We start from the raw sequence: 27,113 nt of genomic DNA on the forward strand, positions 1-27,113 counted from the left end.
TCCTCCCACCCACCCTCCTGCAAAAATTCCATCCCCTATTCCCAATTCCTCCGCCTCCGCCGCATCTGCTCCCACGATAAGACATTCCACTCCCGCACATCCCAGATGTCCAAGTTCTTCAAGGACCGCAACTTTCCCCCCCACAGTGATCCAGATCGCCCTTGACCGCGTCTCCCACATTTCCCGCAACACATCCCTCACACCACCCCCCCCCCCCCCCCCGACACAACCCCCCCAAAGAGGATCCCCCACGTTCTCACACACCACCCCACCAACCTCCGGATAAAACGCATCACCCTCCGACACTTCCGCCATCTACAATCCGACCCCACCACCCAAGACATTTTTCCATCCCCACCCCTGTCTGCTTTCCGGAGAGACCACTCTCTCCATGACTCCCTTGTTCGCTCCACACTGCCCTCCAACCCCACCACACCCGGCACCTTCCCCTGCAACTGCAGGAAATGCTACACTTGCCCCCACAACTCCTCCCTCACCCCTATCCCAGGCCCCAAGATGACATTCCACATCAAGCAGAGGTTCACCTGCACATCTGTCAATGTGGTATACTGCATCCACTGCACCCGGTGTGGCTTCCTCTACATTGGGGAAACCAAGCGGAGGCTTGGGGACGGCTGTGCAGAACACCTCCGCTCGGTTCGCAACAAACAACTGCACCTCCCAGTTGCAAACCATTTCCAGTCCCCCTCCCATTCTTTAGATGACATGTCCATCATGGGCCTCCTGCAATGCCACAATGATGCCACCCGAAGGTTGCAGGAACAGCAACTCATATTCCGCTTGGGAACCCTGCAGCCTAATGTTATCAATGTGGACTTCACCAGCTTCAAAATCTCCCCTTCCCCCACCGCATCCCTAAACCAGCCCAGTTCGTCCCCTCCCCCCACTGCACCACACAACCAGCCCAGCTCTTCCCCTCCACCCACTGCATCCCAAAACCAGTCCAACCTGTCTCTGCCTCCCTAACCTGTTCTTCCTCTCACCCATCCCTTCCTCCCACCCCAAGCCGCACCCCCATCTCCTACCTACTAACGTCATCCCACCTCCTTGACCTGTCCATCTTCCCTGGACTGACCTATCCCCTCCTTACCTCCCCACCTATACTCTCTCCACCTATCTTCTTTTCTCTCCATCTTCGGTCCGCCTCCCCCTCTCTCCCTATTTATTCCAGAACCCTCACCCCATCCCCCTCTCTGATGAAGGGTCTAGGCCCGAAACATCAGCTTTTGTGCTCCTGAGATGCTGCTGGGCCTGCTGTGTTCATCCAGCCTCACATTTTATTATCTTGGATTCTCCAGCATCTGCAGTTCCCATTATCTATGTGATAACAAGGCCTGGTCTGTTGGTTGAGGGCTGGGCCATGAGAGTGTTCAGGCCTTAAAATTACTGAACTCAATATTGAGTCTGGAGGGACTGCAGGGTCCCCAAGTGGAAAATGAGGTGTTGTTCTTCCAGATTGCACTGAACTTTACTGGAACACTGCAGTAAGCCTGACACAGAGATGTTGGCTAGGGAAGTGGATGGTGTGTTAAAGTGGCAGGCAACTGAAAACTCAGGGTTGTTTTTGCAGGCAGGACTTAGATGTTCTGTGGAGCAGTCTCCCAGTCTACGTTTCGTTTCCCCAGCGTAGAGGAGGCTACATTGTCAGCAGTGAATACCGTAGACTTGATTGCATTAAGCGCTACTGAAATGTTGCTTCACTGAAAAAGTATGCTTGCACCCTTGGTTATTAGGGACAGAGGAGGTAAATGAGTAAATATTCTACCTTCAGTGGTTGCACAGCAAGTGGCTGTGTGGCTATGGGGATGTGTTGGGAGTGAAGAAAGTGTGGATCAAGGTGGTTCCTGCAGAAGGCAGACAAGGAGGGGATGTGTCTGTTGGTGACATCTTGCTGGAGGTGACAGAAATGGCATCTGATGATCTTCTGGATGAGGATGTTGGTGGAACGGTAGGTAAGGGCAAGGAGAACCCTATTGTTGTTGAAGAGAGAAGAGTTCAGGGTAGAAGTGTAGGAGATGGGTCTAAGATCCTCAGTTGAGGAAGAAAGTGAACATTTTGGAGGCTCCTTTGTTAAAGCTGGCCTCATTGGAACATATGCAATGTTGATGTAAGAACTGGGAGAATGAAATGGAGTCTTTACAAGAAGCAGGGTGCAAGGATATACAGTGATAATGGGAACTGCAGATGCTGGAGAATCCAAGATAACAAAATATGGAGCTGGATGAACACAGCAGGCCAAGCAGCATCTCGGGAGCACAAAAGCTGACATTTCGGGCCTAGACCCTTCATCAGAGCTCTGATGAATGGTCTAGGCCCGAAACGTCAGCTTTTGAGCTCCTGAGATGCTGCTCGGCCTACTGTGTTCATCCAGCTCCACACTTTGTTATCTTGCAAGGATATACAGTACAGGGAGCTGTGGGAATTGGTGGGTTTAGAGTGGATATTAGTGGCCAGTTTATCCCCTGAAATGGAAACAGATGTCGAAGAAGGGAAGGGAATAGTCAGAGATACACCTGGTGGAAGTCAGGGTGGGGTGGAAACTGGAAGTGAAATTGATGAACTTTTCCAAGTCAGCTGAGACAGGGAAGCAGGACTGAAGATATCGTTGTTATATCAGAGAAGGCATTGTGATGGGTGCCAGAACAGGACTGGAACAAGTCAGTGGCCCAGATGCTGTATTTCAGCGAGGTTCAGTGCAAGCTGGAAGAACAACCTTATTTTTCTACTTGGGGACCCTACAGCCCTCCAGACTCAATATTGAGTTCAATAATTTCAGTGGGTGTCCTTGCCCCAATCCCACACACCAGACCTTGTTAACACTACACACTACCTGCTGTTAGTCATTAACAATTTTCACTAACAGCTGTTCACTCTCCTGACCAGATTGTTATCTACGGCTTTGTTTGTTCTCTCTCTTTAGGTTCTCTCCCCAAGTATCCTTTATTCCTTACCCTCTACGTTCTACATATTAACCGACATTTCCCAACTAACATCAGTTTTGAAGATGGCTCACCGGTTCCGAAATGTTAATTCTAATTCCTCGTCACAGATGCTGCTGGACCTGCTGAGCTATTTGCAGCAACTCCTGTTTTTGTTATGGATAAACGTGTGATCACCAGTACCCACCAGAGGGGCTGAAGGGCCGCCTCAGCCTGCCGTGAAGAAGTCGGATAGTCTTGACACCTGATTGGACGGCTGCCCCACCTAACCACAGATCCCATTGGATCGCGCCTGGAGATCCCGCCTCCAGGCGCAGGTGCCGTTTTCGAATTGGCTATGGCTTGGTCGTGACGTTAGGCCCGCGGGTGACCATTGGACAGCCCCGCCGCCGATCAGCGGTCGCCTCGTTCCGCCGCCCTCATGTCCCGCCCCCACACCCCTCCCGTCGAGCCAACATGTCGGCGGTGAGTAAGGTACCCAGTGTACCCGCTCTGTCCCGCTTCTATGGGGCCATGGCTGGCGCACTCTTGGGGGATTGTATCGGCGGAGAGTTCGAGGGCAAGGAGCTCGTTCGGCTGCACGACGTGATCGAAGCTGTTCGCGCCCTGGAGGAGCACAGGCAAGGGGAAGGTAATGCCCGAAAGCTCATCGGCAGCGACCGCACGTCAATGAGGGCAGAGAGCCCGGGGATGTCAACATCTCACCCGCCCCCGGGGCTGTGGAGAACCCCCTCTGCAACAGAAATAAGACCCCTACCATTACCAACATCCCCGCCCCCAGCATTCTTCTAATATTTTACTCATCGGCTGCTCTTCATTGTGCATCCCATGAGTTGTTGTCGAAAAACTTCACACAGAAGCTAAATTGGGATGATCGATGTTTTAGCTTTGGACTGCCCGGTCCGTTTTCTTTTTGACCGTTTATACTGTTCTGAATCTGGACGCAACCTTGCTGGGAAAACAAATCGGTTTTTTTTGTCTACCTCCACGAACAGTCAGAAAAGTAAACAATAGGATTCAGGTCTTGCCCTGCCCCTGCCTGTGCTCTGTCTTACTGCTCAGAAAGATAGTAGGCTTGAGGCTGGATAAATGTTATGTATCTGACGTTGTCCTATTTGTGGAAATGTTGCAGGTATGATCATCCACAGGGGCTGGTAACTGCACGTGGGATCAGCGTTAACCTTTTCAAATGGTTTCCCCGCTTCATTGTGGCACAAGCAAATGTATTATTTTAACAGCAGTAACTTTTCTGTGAAGAAGTTGCTGTGTTTGTGAGACTTGGAATAGAAAATAAAAAGAATTAATGTTTGTGGATGAGGATTTTTCAGCAGAATTGGAACAGGTTAGAAGTGCAGCAGGGTTTATATAAGTACAGACTTTGGATAAGGGGGCAAAATAAGAGAAGATTCTTTGCATTAAAAGACGAGTCTATATCATAAGAGGGATAACCATTAAGGAAAGATTAAATGGTAATGGGGAAAACAAAGGAACAGCAGATCTGTATAGAGGAGATGTAAATGGGAGAATGACCAACAAATGTCTTCAGGAAAATTGGAGATAGTGGTGATGGTGTAGATTTGTTGAACCACTTGTTAAATATAGAAGATTTCATGGTTCTCACTTGAAACATAAAATGTTTTTGTTTTGTAGCTGCATGACATGTTTATTTAAGTGTGTAATCATCATACATGGTATTAAAAACAGACTGACTTATTTAGCTTCTGTGAAAGCTTTCAGGTTACTGTGTGATCGCATTATCTTGGAGGGAGCATTAGTCCTGAGTAACTGTAGAAAACTAAACACCGATACATTGCAGAAGACCAGTCTGAAAAGACTCAGCCATCTGCAGTCAGAGGTGTTGAGTGAATGATCCATCTCCGCTTCTTCCTGAAATCCCTTCAATCACAGTTGCCACTCATGAGGCAACTGAAATCATGCCATGTGATATGAAGAACTGGTTGAGCACTTAAAATGTTATCATTAGCCTGTTATCATTTGAAGTATCAAAGAGATTGTCCCTGTTTTCCCCATTCACAAAAAGCAGCATAAAACCAAATGTTCGTTACCACTTCATCAGCCGACACGTGATCATTGGTGAAGTGATAGATGTTTTCGGTGCTACTGTCAAGTAGCAGTTACCAACCATTTTGCTTGCCATTCACCACTTCGGTTTGGGTTGATCTGGATTGCTTGGCTCTTAAACCGTGCTTACAGCCTTGCTCCAAATATAGACAAGAATTGAATCATAAAGTTGAGGAGAGAGTGACTCTTTTATGTTGTCAAAAACAAATTGTCCAAATTTGACATTCAATTAAAATTGAATGAGTGACAGTCAGAGGTAAATGTTCCATTGTTCAGAATCAAACCATACCCGAAGGCAGGTGTTTTTAATTTGATAGAGGTAGTCATCATTAGGAGTTGCCCAAAAGAACTCCTGCAGCCATACCATCTTCACCTGCTTCATTTGTAATCTACCTTCCATCATCGTCAAAATTGGGGTTGTTTGATTATATAACTACACAGTCTACACCCTCATGCAGCATGACTTGGGCAGTATTTAGGCTTGGGATGATAAGTGGCAAGTAATATTTATGCCATACGTGTATCGGATAATAACCATCTCCAAAAAATGTGAATCTGACCATTTGCTCTTGATGTCAGTGGCATGTTCATCATTGAATCTCAACATCCTGGAGTTCACTGTTGCCCAGAAACCACATTACTGCTGTGGCTTGTGGATACTGATCCCAGATGCTTAGCTTCTTGACCCTAAGAAACAATCAGTACAGTCTTGCTTTTCCTCTGCTTACTTAGATTGCTACCATCATGTGTGTTGGTATTTGGTATGGAACAGGGTTGTAATGTTTTACCATACAATGCCATGCGGGAAACAATTCAGTAGCTCAGGTAGCACCTGTAGATTGATTGGAGCAGAGCTACTGTTTTAAGTTATTGACTGACTATTTTTTAACAATGCAGTATATTAAACAAAGGGATGCTTTTTTGCAACTGTACTTATCAGCCTGCATGAATACTACAAGTCTTGGTTGTTATTTATATGGATATAGTAAATGTTCTTGTCTTGTGGCCATGTACTAACTGCCACTGTATCCTGATGCTATTGCTTGATTTTAGCTACTGTTATATATTTTCTATGTTTTGCTTTTTCACAGTCCATTATTTTAGACAGTGAATTTAATTTTCAGGTTCTTTAGTGTATTCAGATGATACAGCAATGACGAGGTGTGTGGCACAGTCGCTGATATCAAAACAAGACTTTGATGAAATGGATATGGCTAAAAGGTAATACATTACGTTTTAAAGGGTTAAATACTCTATTGTGGAGATCTTGTTAAATTGTCTGTGACACAGTATTCTGATTTAAACCTACAAAAGTCATTGGAAATATACTGAACTCAACATCTCCATCATTGTTTTCTATGATGTTTAGCTTGTTGTTCGGATACGCTCGCTGTGACGTTGTGATCTTTGAAATTTATATTCTCTTATCTGCAAAGGACGTAAACATATATTGTTGAATAGACACTGTGTCTCAATGCAAAATAGTTTTTCTTTTCCTGTCGCACATATTTATATTTCGTGTGCCTCTATGCTTTGATTTCTCACTCCACTCCTGGCAGTCATACTTTCAGGTGCCCCGGCTCTAGGCTCTGCAGTTCCCTCCCTAAATCTCTATGCCTTTGTACTTCCCCCTTGCTTTAAAATTGTGCCTCAGACCTCTTTTGAATACTCATTTTGGTCACCGGTTCAAAGCCCGTTATCTGGACCAATTATTTGTGAAGGATGAAACAGTTTTGGATCATTCGTTTTCATTCCTATTCTGCCCTAGAAACGTACGAGCTGCCAAATTGAAAGTCAAAAGCTTGCAATGTCCAGGGTATTAGATGCCCTGAATACTCAAATAAAGGTTCTAACTCTAGGAGTTAGGGCATTGTCAAAATCCCTTACATTATTGTACAACGTAGGAAGAAATTGATTCCAATGGCATCGAGGTCAGTAACCAAAAGTTAAAGATAACAAGAAGAGATCTTTGGAATTTTATTATATAGCACAACCCCTTATTTTGGTGCAGATATTACTGATCACATCTTTTTTCACCTTGTCACAAAGGCAGGCAGATGTTGATAGCTCTACATCTTTAATAAACTGAAACTAGTTCCACTAGTTGTTACCTAGAATGGTGACAAAACGTCTGAAAACTAACCTGCCAGCTCAGCGAATAAACTCACATCCAGAACCTCAACCTGAGCTACAAATCTTCTCAAAACTCGCTACTAGTTCCACTTTTGTGGAGGGCCAGGATCTTTTTAGGTGCTTTTCGAGCCTTCTTCCTTCTTGGATTTGCTGTCCTGCCAGAATAGGGTGGGCCATTAAGATTAGTAAAATGCCTGTGAAAGTATTCACTGTAAGCTGTGCAGAGAAGTTCTAGACTGGTTTCTTCAATTTATTTACTCTTCCCAAAGCAGAGAGACTTTTTTTTGTTTTAGCAAAATAGGGAGGAGACAGGTGGGAAGAAGAAATAAAGGGGGTTTTGGTGTAGATTTTTGTACTCTAGTTTCTCAAATGGGACTTGTAGTCCAGAATTTCTGATTCATGAGAGAAAACTGACACACAGCTATATCCTTCACAGATAATGGGAACTGCAGATGCTGGAGATTCCAAGATAATAAAATGTGAGGCTGGATGAACACAGCAGGCCAAGCAGCATCTCAGGAGCACAAAAGCTGACGTTTCGGGCCTAGACCCTTCATCAGAGAGGGGGATGGGGGGAGGGAACTGGAATAAATAGGGAGAGAGGGGGAGGCGGACCGAAGATGGAGAGTAAAGAAGATAGGTGGAGAGGGTGTAGGTGGGGAGGTAGGGAGGGGATAGGTCAGTCCAGGGAAGATGGACAGGTCAAGGAGGTGGGATGAGGTTAGTAGGTAGCTGGGGGTGCGGCTTGGGGTGGGAGGAAGGGATGGGTGAGAGGAAGAACCGGTTAGGGAGGCAGAGACAGGTTGGACTGGTTTTGGGATGCAGTGGGTGGGGGGGAAGAGCTGGGCTGGTTGTGTGGTGCAGTGGGGGGAGGGGATGAACTGGGCTGGTTGAGGGATGCAGTGGGGGAAGGGGAGATTTTGAAACTGGTGAAGTCCACATTGATACCATATGGCTGCAGGGTTCCCAGGCGGAATATGAGTTGCTGTTCCTGCAACCTTCGGGTGGCATCATTGTGGCAGTGCAGGAGGCCCATGATGGACATGTCATCAAGAGAATGGGAGGGGGAGTGGAAATGGTTTGCGACCGGGAGGTGCAGTTGTTTGTTGCGAACTGAGCGGAGGTGTTCTGCAAAGCGGTCCCCAAGCCTCCGCTTGGTTTCCCCAATGTAGAGAAAGCCGCACCGGGTACAGTGGATGCAGTATACCACATTGGCAGATGTGCAGGTGAACCTCTGCTTAATGTGGAATGTCATCTTGGGGCCTGGGATGGGGGTGAGGGAGGAGGTGTGGGGACAAGTGTAGCATTTCCTGCGGTTGCAGGGGAAGGTGCCGGGTGTGGTGGGGTTGGAGGGCAGTGTGGAGCGAACAAGGGAGTCACGGAGAGAGTGGTCTCTCCGGAAAGCAGACAGGGGTGGGGATGGAAAAATGTCCTTCACATCTTCTTTTCTAACTCCTTCCTCAAATTTTACATCTAAAAAAATGCAGTTAAAAATCCAGTTTAAAAAAAAACTACCGTTTAATTATTTTGTCTTGCTAGTTTTTTTCCCCCAGAGGGAAATGGGTGCCTCTTTACAATGATGCTCCCTTCAATTAATTTTACCTTTTAGAAAATAAAGCCATTAACATACTTTTCAAAAAAAAGACCTGAACATTGAATCTTTACATGTGCATTGCTTTTGGCTTCCTCTGAAACAAGGTATAATTCTTACTGTAGAACACCCCTGACTATAACCTACTTCTCATATGGCTTAGAACTAGGTCTGAGTGTTCTATTATTAGCAATGATTAAGTACTGTACCTGGAGCATGTTGCATGGGAGACAATTGATTTATCACAGAAGCAAGAGAAATGTAACAACTGATATATGCAGGCTATTCTGAGGAGTGAAGAACAAAGCATGTCATAGAGTGATCTGATAATGAAATAAGACAGGAGCAGACAATATGTTGAAACTTCTGGAATGCGAATTTTGGTGCAGATTTGGGAGGACAAAATAATAAACTTTTTACAGGCTAAAGTGGAACAAAATATAATGGGCAGTACTGTAAGACTTCTTAGTTGCATGTTTTCAGTGCTAGCTGTTGGCTCAGGCAAGTTTGAGCAGCTCTTATTGGTCAGTCCCCAACTGTCAGAATCTGTAAAGAGGATGAAGACGATGTGGTATCATTAGGTTGGGAGAGTGCTTTTTCTTCGTAACACGATTTTGAGTATAATCACACGTGTAAGTGTCAGATATAGTTAACTATAGGAGATTAGAGAAAGGTTGGAAGTGAATATTATTTTGAGTAGCTAGAGATGCTGAAGCTCTCAAACAGTTTTGAAACTTTTGTGTTCTGGCAGTGTTGCTGGATAGGACTACCAAATAAACCCAACTAATTGAGTTCAGGAGATTGGGGAACCATTTGGGAACAGGATTTCACAAGCTGTACACTCAGGATTTCTTATCCAGCAATGTGCTAGAATAAATTGGAAGTTTATAGGAATCTATTTAAGCTGACTTTCTGATGTCAGAAAGAGAATTCCACTTTGGATAGTGGCAATGGCTCTGAAACAGATGGCTATCATTCCGCAAGGAGTGGTTACATATAGACTGAGATTAACTCTGTACAACTAAAATGATTAAGTTGGAGAATAAGGAGGTTGTTTGAACAGGGAACTAAAGAATGGCCATGATACAATTGTCCATTTAGACTGGGAAATCCACAACAAAAACTACAAAATCAAGTTGTATTGAGACAGCTGTTAGAAGGATGATGAATGTGTTCAGTGGGGTAGAAGTAAGGTTGGTATTAGATTGTAGGGTGACAGTAGAGTTTTTATATTGAATAAAAAAAGATTGTGGAAGTGCAGCATTTAAAATTAATTCTCAATTTTGAGAGAAAACTCATGCCTTTCATGGAGGTAGAAGCTGACTTTATTTGGAGCAGCGAATCTATAAGAGACTAGAAAAATAATTTGAAAGCAGAGGATAAGGAAAGTTGAGAGAATTCAAGAATTGTTTAAAAAGAATGGAAGAGAAATTTCCAAGTATGTTAGTAAAACATGGATTACTAATAGTAAAATGGGATTTGGGAGAAAGAAGAATGGTCAAAAATAGAAATTGCTGGAAAAGCTCAGCAGGTCTGGCAATTTTTGTGGAGAGAAATCAAAGAGGTTAACATTTCGGGTCGAGGCACCCTTGTCAATTTTTACATCAGAAAATGGAATAAATATTTACAAAGTATTTTACACCTTTCACTAAAAGATATTGGAGAGAAGTTGAATCTTGAGAACATGAGTGGTATAGTAAAAAAGAAAACTTTGAATTATTTAGTTAGTATAGAGAAGCTACTGTGCTAGGATGTAGTGAAAAATATTTTTCAATCCTAAGGAAGATGAAAGAAGAAATCATATCTCGAGGAATGGCTAATCTCGTACTTACTTTTAGGAGAGACCAAGTTGTAGTTAATTGCCAGCCAGTTAGTCTTTAACATTAGATTAACTCTTAAATGAACTTTATTACTAAACTTCAAATTCTCATGCATCTAGAGTATGAAAACAATCGTTAGCAATTGGCATGGATTTTAAGAACGATGATTAATTATTTCTTTGAAGTTTAATGGTGTAAATAGGGGAATTACACTTCAAATTCAACAGTAAGGTGTGAACCAGGAAATTACAAGAAAAGTTTGCAGTACAGAATTGACTTGGATCGCATATAGTTTGGACACTCACTCAAGGTCTATAATGTCAACATTTGCAACGATACCAACATAGGAGGTATAATTCATTCTTGGATGCTGAAAGGAAGATGCACCAGATCATTGACAATATCTGGGAATGGGCTAAAATTGTGAAAATAGAACTTGGTGCTAATATAATTTGAACAGGGAAAAAATACCAGGTATTATGTTGTGAATTGAAACTAACTTGATAGTGTGGAACGAAGAGTACATGCAAACAAGGAATCCACTTGTTTGTGCTTAGAGTACAGTAAAGTTATTCTCTTGCATTGATGAGGTTGTTAATACAAATTGAATATTAGATTTTATCAATGGACATTAGAACGTAAAAGCCAAGAGGCAATCAATGATGAGCCTTAGTCTTGAAATTGTAGTTGCATGCATATTGGCTTCCACACTATAGGTAGATTGTCAAGCTTTAAATAGTATTCTGCAAACCCACTAAGTTGTTACCTGGTGTAGGAAATAAAAATAGGAAAGCAGACCCCCAAACCCCTTCCCCCACTGGATCCCAAAACCAGCCCAGCCTGTCTCCACTTCCCTAACCTGTTCTTCCTCTCACCCATCCCTTCCTCCCACCTCAAGCCACACCTCCATTTCCTACCTACCACCTCAATCCGCCTCCTTGACTTGTCCGTCTTCCCGGGACTGACCTATCCCTTCCCTACCTCCTCACCTATACTCTCCTCTCTACCTCTTCTCTCCATCTTCGGTCCGCCTCCCCCTCTCTCACTATTTATTCCAGTTCCCTCTCCCCATTCCCCTCTCTGATGAAGGGTCTAGGCCTGAAACGTCAGCTTTTGTGCTCCTGAGATGCTGCTTGGCCTGCTGTGTTCATCCAGCTCCACACTTTGTTATCCTGAAAAATTGGGTCCTTTTTGTTTAGGATAATGCAGGTTACAAGATGAATGACAGATGAATTTTTATGTAAAGAATGGAATAGGATAAGTAAATTTCCAGTTGTTGACTGATTTCAAAGCCAAGGACCACAGATCTAAGATATTTAGAAGATGGGGTAGGATAGTTTACATAGTTGCAAGGCTGTTGAAATCACTTCCAGAGTTGGTGTTTGCAGCAGGACCTGTTAATATTCAAGATTAGATCGTGTAGCTAATGAACAGGACAATAATTCTGATTAGAACAATTTGCTTGTGTGAAGTGTAAATACAGTGCTGAACACAGTAGTCTGGTTCTATATTCTGACAGACACTCAGAAGCCAAGGATGTCATTATAGGGCAACTGCATATGAGTAACTCTTGCTTATGTACAATTAAAATGAAGATTAAGTAATAATTTGTCATTATGGCTACAATGAACCCCTCTAGTCGAGCATGGTCTCCATAAAGCAGGAATAACTGAACTGTTCAGTTGTGCTGTGGTAGATGAAAGATAGAACCGGATATAGTACTTGCCATTAGTTTATCATTTTGCATGCTGATAATAAAAGAAAATTGGTTTCTGTTGAGAGACTGGATACAGGATTGCCTTTGTCTAAAGTAGACTAATAAGGTAAATGCTTTTTGGAGTACATCTTTTAAAGGGAGCATTTACTGTTTAGCTGAGTATGCTGTAAATTGATCTGGTGACTGATCTAAGAAGAGTATGTAATATGAAAGCAATAATTGTAGATGCTGGGGATGTGAAATAAAAACCAAAACTGTTGGAATGAACAAGTTACTCAGTCTCATTGAGCCCTAGCGAGTTTCAATGTTGAATCCATTTAGCTCTCTATAGATGATCCTAGTCCTGCTGAATTTTTACAGTACCTTTTTGGATGAGAAAATTATAGCATTGCCAATGCTGATTATCCCTCTTTGAGATGTGGTTTGAAAAATAGATTACTGCTCAACGTATATTTGATTTTAATAATCTGAGTGAGGCACTGTTTGAAGTTTATAGAAAAATAGCAAACAGATTACTTTTGTCTTTAATGTCATAGGTTTGCTGAAGAATACAAAGAACAGCCGAACCGTGGGTATGGAAATGGTGTCATTCGCGTATTTAAGAAACTTCTAAATCCAAACTGTAATGATATCTTTAAACCAGCAAGGGAACAGTTTAAAGGAAAAGGTTCATATGGAAATGGAGGTGCCATGAGGATCGCCCCAATTGCTCTGGCGTATCCAGATATTCAGGATGTTAAAAAGGTCAGATTGATGAAGCATTTGCAATTTAGTTTTTTTCCAAGTAAGAGATTTTAGTATTGATTTTACTTGCCCTCTTTTCCTCCCATCCACTGTCCCCTTAGTGTTAGTGGTCCACTTTGAGCAGAATAACTCATCGTTTAAACATTTTTACAATTATTTGTCCACCATCACTGGACTGTCTTCCTCAGCCACTAAGTGTGCGTTCACTTGACAATTCTTCTGCTTTTCTCTTCTATAATAAAACAACGAACTGGGGATGCCAGAGATCTGAAACAAGAAATTGTTGGAGAAACTCACCAGGTTTGGCAGCATCTGTGGGAAGAAAGCAGAGTTAATATTTTGACCTAGTGACTCTCCATCAGAATTGATGGTAGCTAAGAGAAAGTGTTTTATTTTGCTGAAGTTAGTGGCAGGAAGGAAATCAGAGCTCAGGGAGCGGGAGAGGGACAAAAGGAGGTAAACAAGGAGACAATAAATAGTAGGCCAGGATAGAAGAAAAGCTGAATAAGTGTTAATAAGAGCTAAGAGTGAGGAAATGTTGTGGTAGCTGGAAGCTTGAGGTCATTTTCTGGATGGAGAGTAGACTGTTACCCAGTCCTTGGCTCACAACTGTGCTTTGTCTGCAAAAATGATTCCAAGCCTCCAGTTGCTTACCACTTCAATACACCATCACCGTGTTCCCACGTCAGCATTTGTTGCAACCCTACCAATGTTGCAGCGAGCTTCAGCACCAGCTGAAAGATTCTCATTTTCTGTTTGGGGATTTTGCAAACCCTAGGACTCAACATTGAGATCAATAACTTTAGATCCTAATTCCATCCTTCCTTTTCTTTAAACTTACCTCACACCTGGCCCTGTTATGATATGGGTTGTTTTTAGTACAGTCACCCATTCCCACATAGTCCTGAACCCATGATCACATTATAGGGGTTGCATTCAGCACATACTCACTCTCAGCTCTTAGGTAGCTGCTTTCTTAGCTAACCTTTTCTAATGAAGAATCACTGGACTTGAAATATTAACTCTGCTTTCTTCCCACAGATGCTGCCCAACCTACTGCTTATCTCTTAGTTAATTATTGGTAAATTGACTAGATCAGATATCAGCCAGTAATACACAATGAGATTGAGACAATTATGGAAGAGGTATATGGTGGAGTGGCAGCTGCAGGAAAGGAATGTTGTTCCTTTGGCTAACCAGTTATAATTAATCTTGTACTAATTGTATATTTATGTTCATATTCACTTGCCAGAGTTTTATCTAGACGAGTGGATGACCTGGAGCATTACTTAGTTAGATGGTGGCCTGTTTTTGAGGACAAGGAGCATTATTTTACATTTCCTTCTGAGTTTGTAATTACAGAATGGAAGGTGCTTTGAACTTATGTTCTGGGCCAGCAGCACTTAGAATTTAAAAGTTGGTTTGCGTTTGTAACAAATTCTGATCTCTGCTTTGCGACATATGTGAACTAAGCTATACTTTTATGTATTCTTGGATATGATGGGTCTTTGCTAATAGTGAATTAGAGATGGTACTGGAAATGGACAGAGGGTGCAGGGAGAGGAACATATTTCCAGTTTGAGTTTGGGAAGTTTGTAGGATCTCTCCACTGACAATGCAGTAAGTATTTTGATAGATTTCTGGAAAACCAAACACAAGTAGTTGTTTCTTTAGCCTGTGTTAGTGGATAACCTAAACATTGCTGAAAGGAGACAAAGTCTTAGGCTTTCTATCATGCAGTCCGTAAAGACTTTTGGTAAATTAGTTGGGGAGGATATAGGATTATACAGGATGCGATCAGAATGTTGAATGGTTGTCATTGGCATTGAGCTGCACAAGAGCCGTTAATTGTGAGTCTTAATTCTCAGAACAGGCATCTGGATTCTAATTGGTTAAGGTGTTGCCATAGGATATAACAAAGACTAGCAGTGTTTAGCAACTTTTGAGTTCCGTAAATAACCGGCGATTGTTTTTATAGATCGATAACTGGGAGCTATTTACACTTGAGTTACTAAGGTCTAAGCATATAGTAGAACAAAAACAGAAATTGTTGGAAAAGTTCACCAGGTCTGGCAGCATTTGTGAAGAAAAATCAGTTAATGTTTCTGGTCTGGTGACCCTTCCTCAGAACTAGTAATCCTGCTTTGTTTTCCAACAGAACTAATCCCCAAAAGTTCATGTTAACACTTTTTCTATCTTTTTTCCACACATTTTAAAAAAATCAGTTACTGTATTTAAAATTCAAATACAATATCTTTTAACTTCAATACCTCTGTCAGGGCATCAGCCTAGGCTGTGGCAGTTGAAAGCTGTTAGGAAGAAATAGAGAGTCAGCCCATGATCTTGTACAAAATCTATGCATTGAGAAACAAAGGCAGCATGCCACCTCCTATATCTGCTGATTCTGTAGACTCCAAACTACGGAGCAAAGGCTGAGAATTCAGTGGAGCTTCCTAATCAGATCAAAGGAAGAAAAATTTCGATTTGCATAGCAACTTTAACAACATTGAGTTCTGAATGATGTACTTTTCTTTCTTTGAAAAATACAGTCAATATTGAAACATAAAGTGCTAGAGAAACCAACAGTTCTTGTCACGTCAGTGCAGAGAAACATTTTAGGGTCCACTCTGATTTGTTTGGAAGTGAAGACATGTTGAAATATATATAGGATTAGTTCTGTTGGAAAACGAAGAGGAAGAACGGGTGAGTGGACAAACTCTGACTGGAGTGTTCTACTTTGCTGTCATCTTTTGTTTTGCCAATCTGTGGACTGCCTTACCTCTGAGCTTGTGACAGGTGATAGAGAGTCATAGCAATCTATTGGGGTTTATGGTATCAGAGTCAACTGAAAAGGTTTGCGATTCCTCAATTGGTCAGGATTAAATCCATAGATCCTAGAATACTACTAGGTTGATTTAGTCTTAGCACCCCTTATCAGGTTCTCAATGATAACATAGAAGAAAAAAAGATATTGTGCTACACTTGCTTGTTCCAGTTTGTCATAGATGCTTCATGTGCATTACATGTTATAATGCTTTCTTTGTTTTTATCTGACGTGCCACAAGCTACTTATTAGAGATCTACCAGTTTGTTGTTTTAATATATCACCTGGTTTACCTATGCTATCAGTGATTGCAATGATATGCAGTCAGAGGTCTAATGGACAGGAAACAGCCTCTCGGCCTGCCACGTTTGCACCAGTCAAAAATGGCTACCTTACTTCTGAAGGAGGGTCACTAGACCTGAAACATAAACTCTACTTTCTGAGCACAGATGCTGCCAGACCTGCTTTTCAATTTCCTGTAGCCTAGTATGCCTTGGCAATGCTTGTCTAAAATGCTTCTTAAATGAAATGAAGATTTCTGCCTCTAACTTTAAGCCAGTGAATTCCAGGTTTCCATCACCCTCTGGGTGAAAAATTTTTTCTATGCCTCTCCTCTAAACCTTCTGTCCCTATTTTAGTTTATGCCCCCAGTCATTGATTCCTCTATCGAGGAGAAATGTTTCTTCCTGTCTAACCTATCTAATGTCCCCCATAATTTTATAGATCTCAAGCATACCCCCTCTCAATTTCTTCAGCTCTAAGGAAAACAACCCTAGTCTATGGAAAACAAAAACAGAAATTGAGGTTGTAGACATGCTCGCCGAGCTGGTGGGTTTAGTTGCAAACATTTCATCACCTTGCTAGGTAACACTGGCAGTGTGCATCTGGTGAAGCGTTGGCATATACATTGATTTGTTGGGGGTGTCTGGTACTACTTCTGGTTCTGTTTCTCAGTGGTTTGTACACAGGGTCTAATTCAATGTGTTTGTTGATGGAGTTCTGGTTAGAATTCCAGGCCTCCAGAAATTCCATGGCATTTCTCTGTTTGGATTGTGTGATTAATGAAGTGTTGTTCCAGTCGAATTCATGGCCCTTGTAGTCTGTGTGTAGTGAGACAAATGAGAATTAATTGCATCTCTTGGTGGCTGTTTGGTGTTACTGTATCCCTATTGTCAGTTTTCTTCTGGTTTGGTTAATGTAGTATATCTCTGTCTTTGTGTGGTATTTGTATACTACACAGATCTAGCTGGTATTCTAACTGGAACTTCATAAACAAACACATTGAATTAGACCCTGTGTAAAAAAGCCACTGAGAAACAGAGCCAGAAGTGGTACCAAACACCCTAATAAACTGAAGCTTATGAATAAAAAGCGGGACAGAACACCCCAACACTTCATTGGAGACGCACTGATGATGTTACCTAGCAGGGTGACATAATGTTTGCAACCAAACCTACTGGCTCAGCGAGTATGTCTGCAATCTCATCCACGACCTGAACTACAAATCTTCTCAAACTTCAAAAGCTGAAATTGCTGGAGAACCTCAGCAGAGTTGGAAGCATCTTGAGAGAGAAAGCAGAGCGAACATTTCAGGTGACTGGTCCTGAAAAGTTAGCTCTGCTTTCTTTCCCCAGATGCTGCAAATCCTGCTTAGTTTGTCCAGCAATTTGTTTTTTAGATTTCCAGCATTCGTAGTTCTTTGTTTATTCCTTGACTGTCCAATGTCTATTCATAAGTGAAACTGCCCATCCCTGGCAACATCCTAGTCAATCTCCTCTGCACCCTGTCCAATGCTGTCACATTTTACAATGTGGATTTCAGGACTGCATGCAGTACTGTAGTTGTAGCCTCACCAATGTTTTATATGGTTCCAGTTTAGCCACCCTACACTTAAACTCTATGCCTCAGCTAATAATGGGGGACTAGTGTGCGCCCACACAGTCCCTCTGATCCTCAGTGCTTCCCTGGGCCCTGCCGTACATCATATATTCCCTTGCCTTGTCCCAGTCCATTATTTCACATTTATCCAGATTGAATTCCAATATTCCTGCAGAGACTGTGACAAGCACTACACCCAGACAAACAGGAAGGAAATTAACAACAAGGGTACACAAAAACCAAGTGGCTGCAAAAAATCACAACCAATACTCTCTCATCTCTATCCACGTGGATAAGGAGAACCACCAATTCAACTGGGACAAACAAAGCAGTGACGGGCACTGGTGTTCCTAGAAGCCTGGTAGTCCATGAAGAAAGCCATCAACAAACACATTGAACTTGGTACCATGTACACTGCACTGTGAAGGAAATCCAAAAGTGAGGCAATCCAGCTCAGCAGACTCCAGAGTTTAAAAACCGGGCAGGAAAACAACGGTGCTTCACCGGAGGCTGCACTGATGATGTTATCCTGGAGGGTATTGAAACGTCTGTGAAACAACCAGCTCGGCAAGCCAACCAACCACAACATCCACAATTTGAGCACAAATCTACTCCAAAACCTTAGATTGAATTCCGTTTACTAATGATCTGTCCATTTATGTCCTCCTGCAATCTAAGGCTGTTCTCTTCACTATGTACCCCTCCAATTTTTGTATCATTTGTGAATTTTTTGATCAACTGTCTTACATTTGAGCGTAAATCATTTTTATATAAACCACAAACAAGAAGAGTCCGAGGAACCCTACTGGACACAGACTTCCATTTGGAAAAATACCCTGAACACACCACCTGCTTCCTGCTGCTCAACCAATTATCGATCAATTTGCCAAATTTCCTTGAATCTCATGAACTTTTATCTTTGCTTCAGTCTCCCATGTGGCACTTCTTTTGAAAGACTCGCTAAAATCCAAGTAGGTAATATCAAAAGCATTGCCTTCATCTGCACATCTAGTCACTTCTTTGAAAAATTCAGTCAACATAGTCAGACATGACCTCCCCTTAACAAAACCATGCTGACTGTTCTTGATTAATCTATCCTTCTCCATATACAGATTAATTCTGTCCCTCAGAATTGCTTCCAGTTGTTTCCCACTACTGAAGTTAGACTGAATGGCTTACAGTTTCCTGGTTTATCCCTTGTTCCCTTCTTGGGCAATGGTACAACCATTGGCTGTCCTTCAGTACTCCAACACTACTTCTGTGGCCTGCGAGGAATTAAAAACTATTTCATGTACCTCTGCTGTTTCCTTCCTTGCCTCACTCAACAACTTGGGTTATGTTTCCTCCTGTCCTGGGGACATATCTACTTTCAAGCCTGCCAGACTACTTAGAACCTCTTCTGTCTATGTATATTTTAAAATTTATTTTCTCTGTCCTTCCCCTTGATTTCTATACCCATATTGTTCTTCTCACAAACAAATATTTACACACAGTATTCATTTAGAACTCACCTACGTTTAGCTCCATGCACAGCTATCTACTGTGATCTTTTAACGGGCCATATGCTCTCCCTTATTATTCCTTGCCTTTAGTGCTCCTCTAAAACCACTCGGATTTTCCTTTATTTTGCCTGCTGCCATCCTTCCCTGTTATAGCTCTCCTAATCTCCTTTTTAAGTTACTTCTTGCACATTCTACCCTCTTCGAGGACCTCTGCTGTTTTGAGCCCTCGGTATTTACCATAAGTGTCCCTTTTCTCTCCAATTCTGTATATTCCGTTATCCAGGGTTCACCGGATTTGATGGTCCCACCCTTTTTATGTAGCATGTTGGCCCTATACTCTTATTTCCTTCTTGAATGCATCCCACCTTTCTGAGACAGATTTACCTGAAAGTATATACTCCCAGTCTATTCTGGCCAAACTAGATTTGATTTTATTAAAATCAGCTTTCCCCCATTTTAGATCTTTGACTTTGTTTGTTAAAATAACTCTAAAAGATTTAAAAACTGGTATGAAGCTCGTGACATTACGCTATTGAGATGACGTAGAAATATTACACTTGGGGCAGTAAACAACATTAGTTCATCTATTTTTGGGTGTTTACTGTAGTGAATACTACTGATACGTTAAAGACGCCAGTTCTTTCCTTGCAAACTATGTTTGCAAGCTCAAATCATCGTGACAGTGATTTTTAAGTTCCAGGTAATTGACAGTTTATTTCTTTGGCTGTTCATGAGTAATAACACATTGTTCAGATTGGGACAAGTTTTAGTAAACAAAAATTCCTATGCTATTAAAATGAACACATTTTATTACAAATAAAACATACTAATTACTGTTTGCTTTTTTTTCCACAGCCAGCTCATTGTCATTCAGTTAATGATTTGAGGTTTACATTTAAATAATACACCTTAAAATTGCGTCTAAATACTAGTGAAAGATTGACTTATGTTGTAAACTCAGTTAAGTTGAAAACATGTCAAAGGTTAAGTTCCAAACTTGAGCCCTGTAAAATGTCTTTTTGTTTTAAAGCTTCCCCAAGCAGAGAGATTGCACTTGGAAACTTATTTTCAAGGGGATTTAGTGTTGAAGATTTGAAGAATAAAGAGCAGGGAATGAATGTTCAACATTTAGATACCTATGCAAGTATACAATTATTTTGGCCAGAGACAAATTAGCACAATATCAGCTCAGTATTTTCATTCAAAATACAATCCATATGTATGAACTTCATCAGATAAGTAAGATGGTTATTATAATCTGTCTGTGTTTGAATTTTTTTAATGATAGTTTGCGAAGAAAAATGCTGAAGTGACGCATGCTTCCTCACTGGGTTACAATGGTGCTATCTTGCAAGCCCTTGCTGTTCGCCATGCTCTAGAGGGGGAGTTACAGAAGGACAAGTATTTGGATTACCTCATTGAAGAAATGCAGTTGCTTGAGAATGAAGAAAAATCTCTATCTGATGCAAGAGAGTGAGTACAGGCCTAGGGTGGCCTCTTGTGGCTAATGGCTTCATCTCTCTTGATAATTCACTATGACGTTCTTATGGATTTATTAATGTGTTTATTTTTGTGTAATATATTTATCAATATATTACAAGGATTGACCTTGTAATTAGATCCTAGTTATGTTACATTTAATATTAAGGCTCAAAGATGAAATACAGTTCTGTTGTTTTCTGCCACTACAGCCGGGTAAAGTAGCAGAAATTTATTACCATAATACTGTTACCTGTAGTTAACTGAAAGCTTTCTGTCAATTCATACATTCCATATTGAGAGAGAAGCATAAATAATATGATATCTGATGTTTACTTTCTAGCAATGATTTTTTTTCCCCCTCTTTGCTTCTCTCCTCTAATATCTCTCAACCTTTCTGCGCTTCATTCTAGCGGTGAAGCCTTTCATATATAATTTTAGGCAACAAATATTGACAAGTTATTGGAATTTAATATAACATGTAATTTATAATATTGTATCCTGGACACCTCACTCCTTTGCCCTCTTGCCCAAAAGATCTTAAAGTCAATGGTAGCAACCTATCTTACAATTCAATCAGCGCAGACTCTTGGTTCAATGGCTTCCTTGCTGTGCTGTATTATTCTATGGAACCTGAATTCACTTAATTTTGCACACACTGGAAATCAGACTTGGAAATGCTAATGCATTTATTGAGTTGAGTTTGGTTAAGGACTTTTCAAAGTCACTTTAAAATCCCTATTTTTTTTCAATTTTGAGTGCTGGAAGTTTGGAAAAGTTTGTTGAATTTTTTTTTGAGTCTACATTTGCTCAGCTAATGCAAAAGATGTCATGTACTGGAGGTGTGTTGAAAAAGAAAGTAACTTTCACTAAAATAAATTTTAAGTTCCTCTGTGATATAGAATGGAATGCTTTGTTTTTGCTGCATCTGCTGGATTAACATTTGTCTGCAGTGCCTTTCGACTGCTCAACTTTTCTGAGCTCTCAACAGACTTGGCCACTATTAATTTTGTCAGTTTAGCATAAAACGTGTAACGAAGGAATTATTGTTATCTTTCTGTAGGATTGTGAATTTTGCAGGGCATCTGATGATTTTACAACCATGTGACAGTTTGGGCGAAGATATATGCCAGGAATGAAATGGGAATGATTTTTATTTTTAAAAACCCTTCCTTTGGGAGGTTGTTCTGGTCCACAGATTGGCGTAATCTTTTCTGATATGTACGACTTGCTGTTGATCGGTTGGTGGGGCTGGTAATAAAGTATTAAGTGAATCATTGAAGGCCCTTCTGCACTAACCCTCTGAAGAGCAACCAGACCAATCCCATTAGCCTACATTTCCCATGGCTAATCCACCTAGTCTGCACATCTGACACTGGGCAATTTAGCATGTCCAATCCACCTAACCTACACGTTTTTGGACTGTGGGAAGAAACCGGAGCACCTGGAGGAAACGCATGCAGACATGGGGAGAATGTGCAAACTCCACACAGACAGTCACCCAAGGGTGGAATTGAACCAGGGTCCCTGTCACTGAGAGGCAGCAGTACTAACCACTGAGCCACCATGCCGCCCAAACAAGCTTGTGAACTTATCAAATCTTTCAAAAATATGCAGTTTTAAAAAATGTTATTGTATATGTAACTCTAAATTGCCTTTATTGTCAAATCCAAAAATATATTCTATAATTAATTTTCTATTCTTCTGGATTGTCTCCAAGTTCAAAATATGTATATTGCGTGAAAATAATTTTCAAAAACTTCATAATTTGTAATGAGACAAAAAAAAACTGTAGATGCTGGAATCCAAGGTAGACAAACAGGCTGAAAGAACACAGCAGGCCAGGCCAGAAGGAACAGTCAATGTTTCAGGCAGTGCCCTTCTTGCCCTGAAGAAGGGTAGTGCTCGAAACGTTGGCTGCCCCTTTTTTCCCAGATGCTGCCTGGCCTGATGTGTTCTTCCAGCCTCCTGTTTGTCTACAGCTTGTAACAAGCTGGTAACGAGCTTGTTTTACTTTCTTCCTGACAATGTAGTGGTGTTCTGGTACTGTCACTGGACTGGTAAACCAGAGGTTGGACACACATTCTGGGGACAATCTTCTGAATCCTAGCATGATAGGTGGCAAAATTTGTATATGATAAAAATCTGGAATTAAAAACTAGTCTATTGGTGCTAACCCTATCTTGTTTAGTTGTTCGTGATAAATACCCATCTGGTTGAGTATTGTCCTGAAGGGAAATAAATTTTACGTGTGACTCCAATCCTACAGCAATGTGATTCTTAATTGACCTCTTGATTTCTGAAATGGCCTAGCCAGCTGGTCAATTCAAGGGAGATAATAGTCAATAAATGGAAGCCCAGCCAGTAATGTCCACATCCTATGATCAAATATATATTTAAAAGAAGAGACATTCTTGATTTTTTTTTTAAAAACTAAAAGCCTAGTCTGACTCTAGAAAATGGTTTGCCAGTAAACTCATTTATCTTCTTCCCTAAGCATTGCTGTACTTGGCTTTAGCTGCATGAACTGTGTCCAAAATAGCATGTGTAAGATTTCCCAGTTCTGGTATATTTAAATATGTCCTTGAGCAATGCGTGTAACATTTCTAATTTTACTCATTACTCTAGCCAGTCCAAACTATCACCTCAAATCAAAATTGCAATGCGTCCTAGTGATTGCTGTGCATAATTGTTGAAAGATAAACAAGATAGGATTGTATGCATTGGGGTCTGCATCTCTTATTTCTGATAAACATGTTTTGATGGCTGCAAACTTGAATTCCTGCTTGTTTTATCTGCAGAAGAGAGCATGATCACTGGTAGAAGAGAGAATGATATTAGTAATAGTCTCCAACTTTCCTAAGAGGCAGCGTTGGTTATGTGACACGGAAGTAGGGAAACACATTCGTCTCTGCTGAGTTCAGGCTCATTTTGAATCTTGACCTGTTGAATTATTTTGAACTGTTAAATGTGATCAGAATTTCTGAAGATAAGACTTTTTTTTAAGGAAAGAAACCATAATTTATTTGTTTGTTTTTCTTTTGAGGGGTCAGCCTTGAGAGGGGAAATAGCAATGTTTAGAAGAAAATGTACTGTTTTCCAAAAAAATTCCGTGGTTGAAATTCTGAAAGAACCTTGAAGAAATAGTTTGCTAAATGTGTGTTTGTTTAACATTTTGTGATGTCCTTCTTCAAAATGTTTTTAAATGAGCAACTAACCTCTCTTCAAATTTACCAAATGTTCGACAATGACAATAAATTGTATTTGGGGATAGAGTGGGAATAGAGGCATGAACAGTTTACAGACCAAGATCCAAGAAAATGATTATGGCATGACAAATTTGTTTTGCATTTTAAATTATTCCTCCTTTCAGCAAAATATTTTCCTTAAAAACCCATACACTGCTAAACAAATGCTATTCACTAAATAGTGTATAGAAAAATACTGAAGGGACTTGACGTAGATGGTAAACTTGGTTAGGACTTTGGGACACAGCTTAAAATTTCTTCCAATTATGACTGAAACGTAGAGAAAATATTTGAGGGTCCTGAGTCAGTGGAACTCTTTGAATTGAGGAAGCAGGGCCATTTGAGTATTTTTTTAAACCCATGATTTTATCAAATGGTGGAGCAGGTGTGAGGGTCTATTTCTACTTGTACATTGCATCAAGTGATTAGCTTAGTGGCAATTTCACATGGCTAATACAAGATGTAGCATTATCATGCTAATGAAAAGTACTCTTTAAACAGTGGGCTAATGCGATGTTACATTTGTACCGTGGATTCATGCTGTATTGGGTACATGATATATTGGATTTGGGAATAGATGTGGGTAAGTTTGGTACCAGATTCAGAAGCACTACGAATCTCAGCTTTGGTACCTTTTGTCTTGATGGAACAGGATGTATAAAATTATATTTATATGAAAGATCATTCCAGAGTCGAAAGTTTGGCTTATAAAAGTGGCAGTCTTTCAAAGCTGGAATAATCATCTTTTGGATAAGTTTTTAAAACATTATTGTGCTTAAAGCAGCACTGTACAACTGAATTACTGTTTAGTCTGAAGTGTTAGAAAGAGAGATCGCTGTAAGGCTGTCGGGGCCTGCCTTAACCCTGTGCAAGTAGATGTGTTAAATTCCTTTGTCATTTGCAGTACATCTTTCTTTGTCATTGACATTAATGATGTGTTCCAGTAAAGTATTAACTTGAATGTTAGTCACAAGTGTAATGTCACCTTTTCATGAAATTAACAACATCTAAGGAGTTTCACAAGTGATTATTGACTGCATTCTGCAGGCATTTTAAACGTGAAGCTGTAACAATGAAGTGACAGCTGAGAGGTTTGATTTAAATATAGGAAAGTGATGGTTTTAGTTCTATAATTTAAAAAAAAATGTTACTATAGCTGTGCTGCATTTAAGTGCTTGTTGCTTTTGATAAAGGTATCTTTTGATAAAGTGGAGTTGAGGCCCAGATTAAATCAGCTATGATGGTATTGAATGGTGGAGCACACGCCAGGGGCTGTTCTTCCTAGTTCGCACACTTTTTTATGTTCTTGTGTTCAGTGCTGAGTCTAAATACTATGGGCCCAAAGCTGACATTTTAAGTATAGTGTAGCCCTTGCACAAAATAGCTGAGCTGGACTTGACTGAATTCCTGTCTGAGTAATTGAATTTGCCCGACTAGATTCCTTTATTTTTTAATTTTAAAAAAAACTTCCTTTTTCAGCTTTCAAGAGTTCCCTTACTGCAGTAGACTAAAGAAAATGAAAGCATTTTTATCCCGAAGAGATGTTTCAAAGGAAGAGGTAGTTAATGAATTGGGTAAGAATTGTTTTTTCTATTTCCTAGGCATTGTTCTGTATTGAACCTTAATTGTTTTTATTTTTTTGGACAGTCTCTTTAACGTTTAACAGTATTAAATGAGAGGAAAGAGAATTGTCAGCTGGAAGACAAATAATTTGTTACAGGAATTCAGGACAGAAGCTGTTTCCTGCTGATGTCTGTCTGCCTGTCCTAAGCATTTGAAAAATGCATTTAAATGAATTATTTGACTTGCACCTATTTATTGTTGTCTGATTTTATAACTTGATTGTTTTCTCTTGGCTCCAGTTCTCATTACAGCCTTGATCCAGTCATGGATAAAAGAGTTGAATTGCAGAGGTGACTTGAAAGTAACAGCTTTGACTTTAGGGTTTCATGATTTGGGCAGTAGCAAGTAACAATTTTGCCACATTGCCAGGCAACGATCATTCTTGCAAAGAGTTTATCTACCTTCATTTGATATTCAGTAACATTTCCTTTGCTGAAATATCACCTTCAACATTCAGGGGGCTACTGTTGAAGTGAAATTTTATTGGACCGGCCACAAAATTCTTATACTAGAGCAACTGTTGCTATTAATTCCATTGTGTATATATATTAAGAAGATGAAAAATACCTGAATATCCAAATATTGTGCCAATCTCCAATATTCATTCATGTAGAAATCATTCAGTAAATATCTCATCCCTCTTTTTGGACTGTTATTTATAATGTCTTTGATGTTAAACTTTTGTACTCATTCACTTCATTTTTCACTTTTTAAAAAATAAATGCTGGGGCATTAATTTTCTTCTAAAGAGTCATGCTGTAATAAGAATAATAGTTTGACATGAGAAAATCACTTCATCTTTAAGCTGTGGCATAAAATCTTTTGTAGTTCTCATGGAATTTTCAAATGAACTTTAATAAAAAAACAGAAATTTTCCACGTGGGTATACTGTGTGTGGTGGTATAAGTTTTTTTTATAGAACATTACAGCGCAGTACAGGCCCTTTGGCCCTCGATGTTGCGCCAATCTGTGAAGCCAACCTGAAGCCCATCGAACCTACACTATTCCATTATCATCCATATGTTTGTCCAATAATCATTTAAATGGCCATAAAATTGGCGAGTCTACTACTGTTGCAGGCAGGGCATTCCATTCCCTTACTACTCTCTGAGTAAAGAACCTACCTCTGACATCTGTCCTATATCTATCATCCCTCTATTTAAAGCTATGCCCCCTTGTGCTAGCCATCACCATCTGAGGAAAAAGGCTCTCACTGTCCACCCTATCTAATCCTCTGATCATCTTGCCTGTCTCTATTAAGTCACCTCTTAACCTTCTCTCTAACGAAAACAGCCTCCAGTCCCTCAGCCTTTCCTCCTAAGACCTTCCCTCCATAATAGGCAACATCCTGGTAAATCTCATCTGCACCCTTTCCAATGCTTCCTATTAATATCTATCTATGGATTCAATATCTATCTATGGATTCCATAACTATCTGTGGAGCTTATGTGGTTTATATAATTTGAATGTCTGTAATGCTTGACATTTTTTAGTTTTTTTTTCCTTTGTTCC

The 27,113-nt window shown here is 40.7% G+C and overlaps 1 protein-coding gene across 4 annotated transcripts in view; it reads left to right on the top strand.

Annotated features, from left to right (window-relative positions):
* adprs (ADP-ribosylserine hydrolase) overlaps window positions 1-27,113 on the top strand; it is a 112,113-nt gene that overhangs the window by 81,671 nt on the left and 3,329 nt on the right. For 2 of the 4 annotated variants that reach the window (XM_048557855.2, XM_048557856.2), the window contains 4 exons: window positions 6,167-6,263; window positions 12,840-13,047; window positions 20,540-20,724; window positions 25,458-25,552. In XM_048557855.2, coding sequence (XP_048413812.1) covers window positions 6,167-6,263; window positions 12,840-13,047; window positions 20,540-20,724; window positions 25,458-25,552 — 585 coding nt within the window. Of the gene's footprint in view, window positions 1-3,372; window positions 3,592-6,166; window positions 6,264-12,839; window positions 13,048-20,539; window positions 20,725-25,457; window positions 25,553-27,113 lie in introns of those variants that run through there. The other 2 variants (XM_048557854.1, XM_048557860.2) reach the window with 2 other exon arrangements.

This window comes from Stegostoma tigrinum, chromosome 24, assembly GCF_030684315.1.
Source record: "Stegostoma tigrinum isolate sSteTig4 chromosome 24, sSteTig4.hap1, whole genome shotgun sequence".
NCBI lineage: Eukaryota > Metazoa > Chordata > Chondrichthyes > Orectolobiformes > Stegostomatidae > Stegostoma > Stegostoma tigrinum.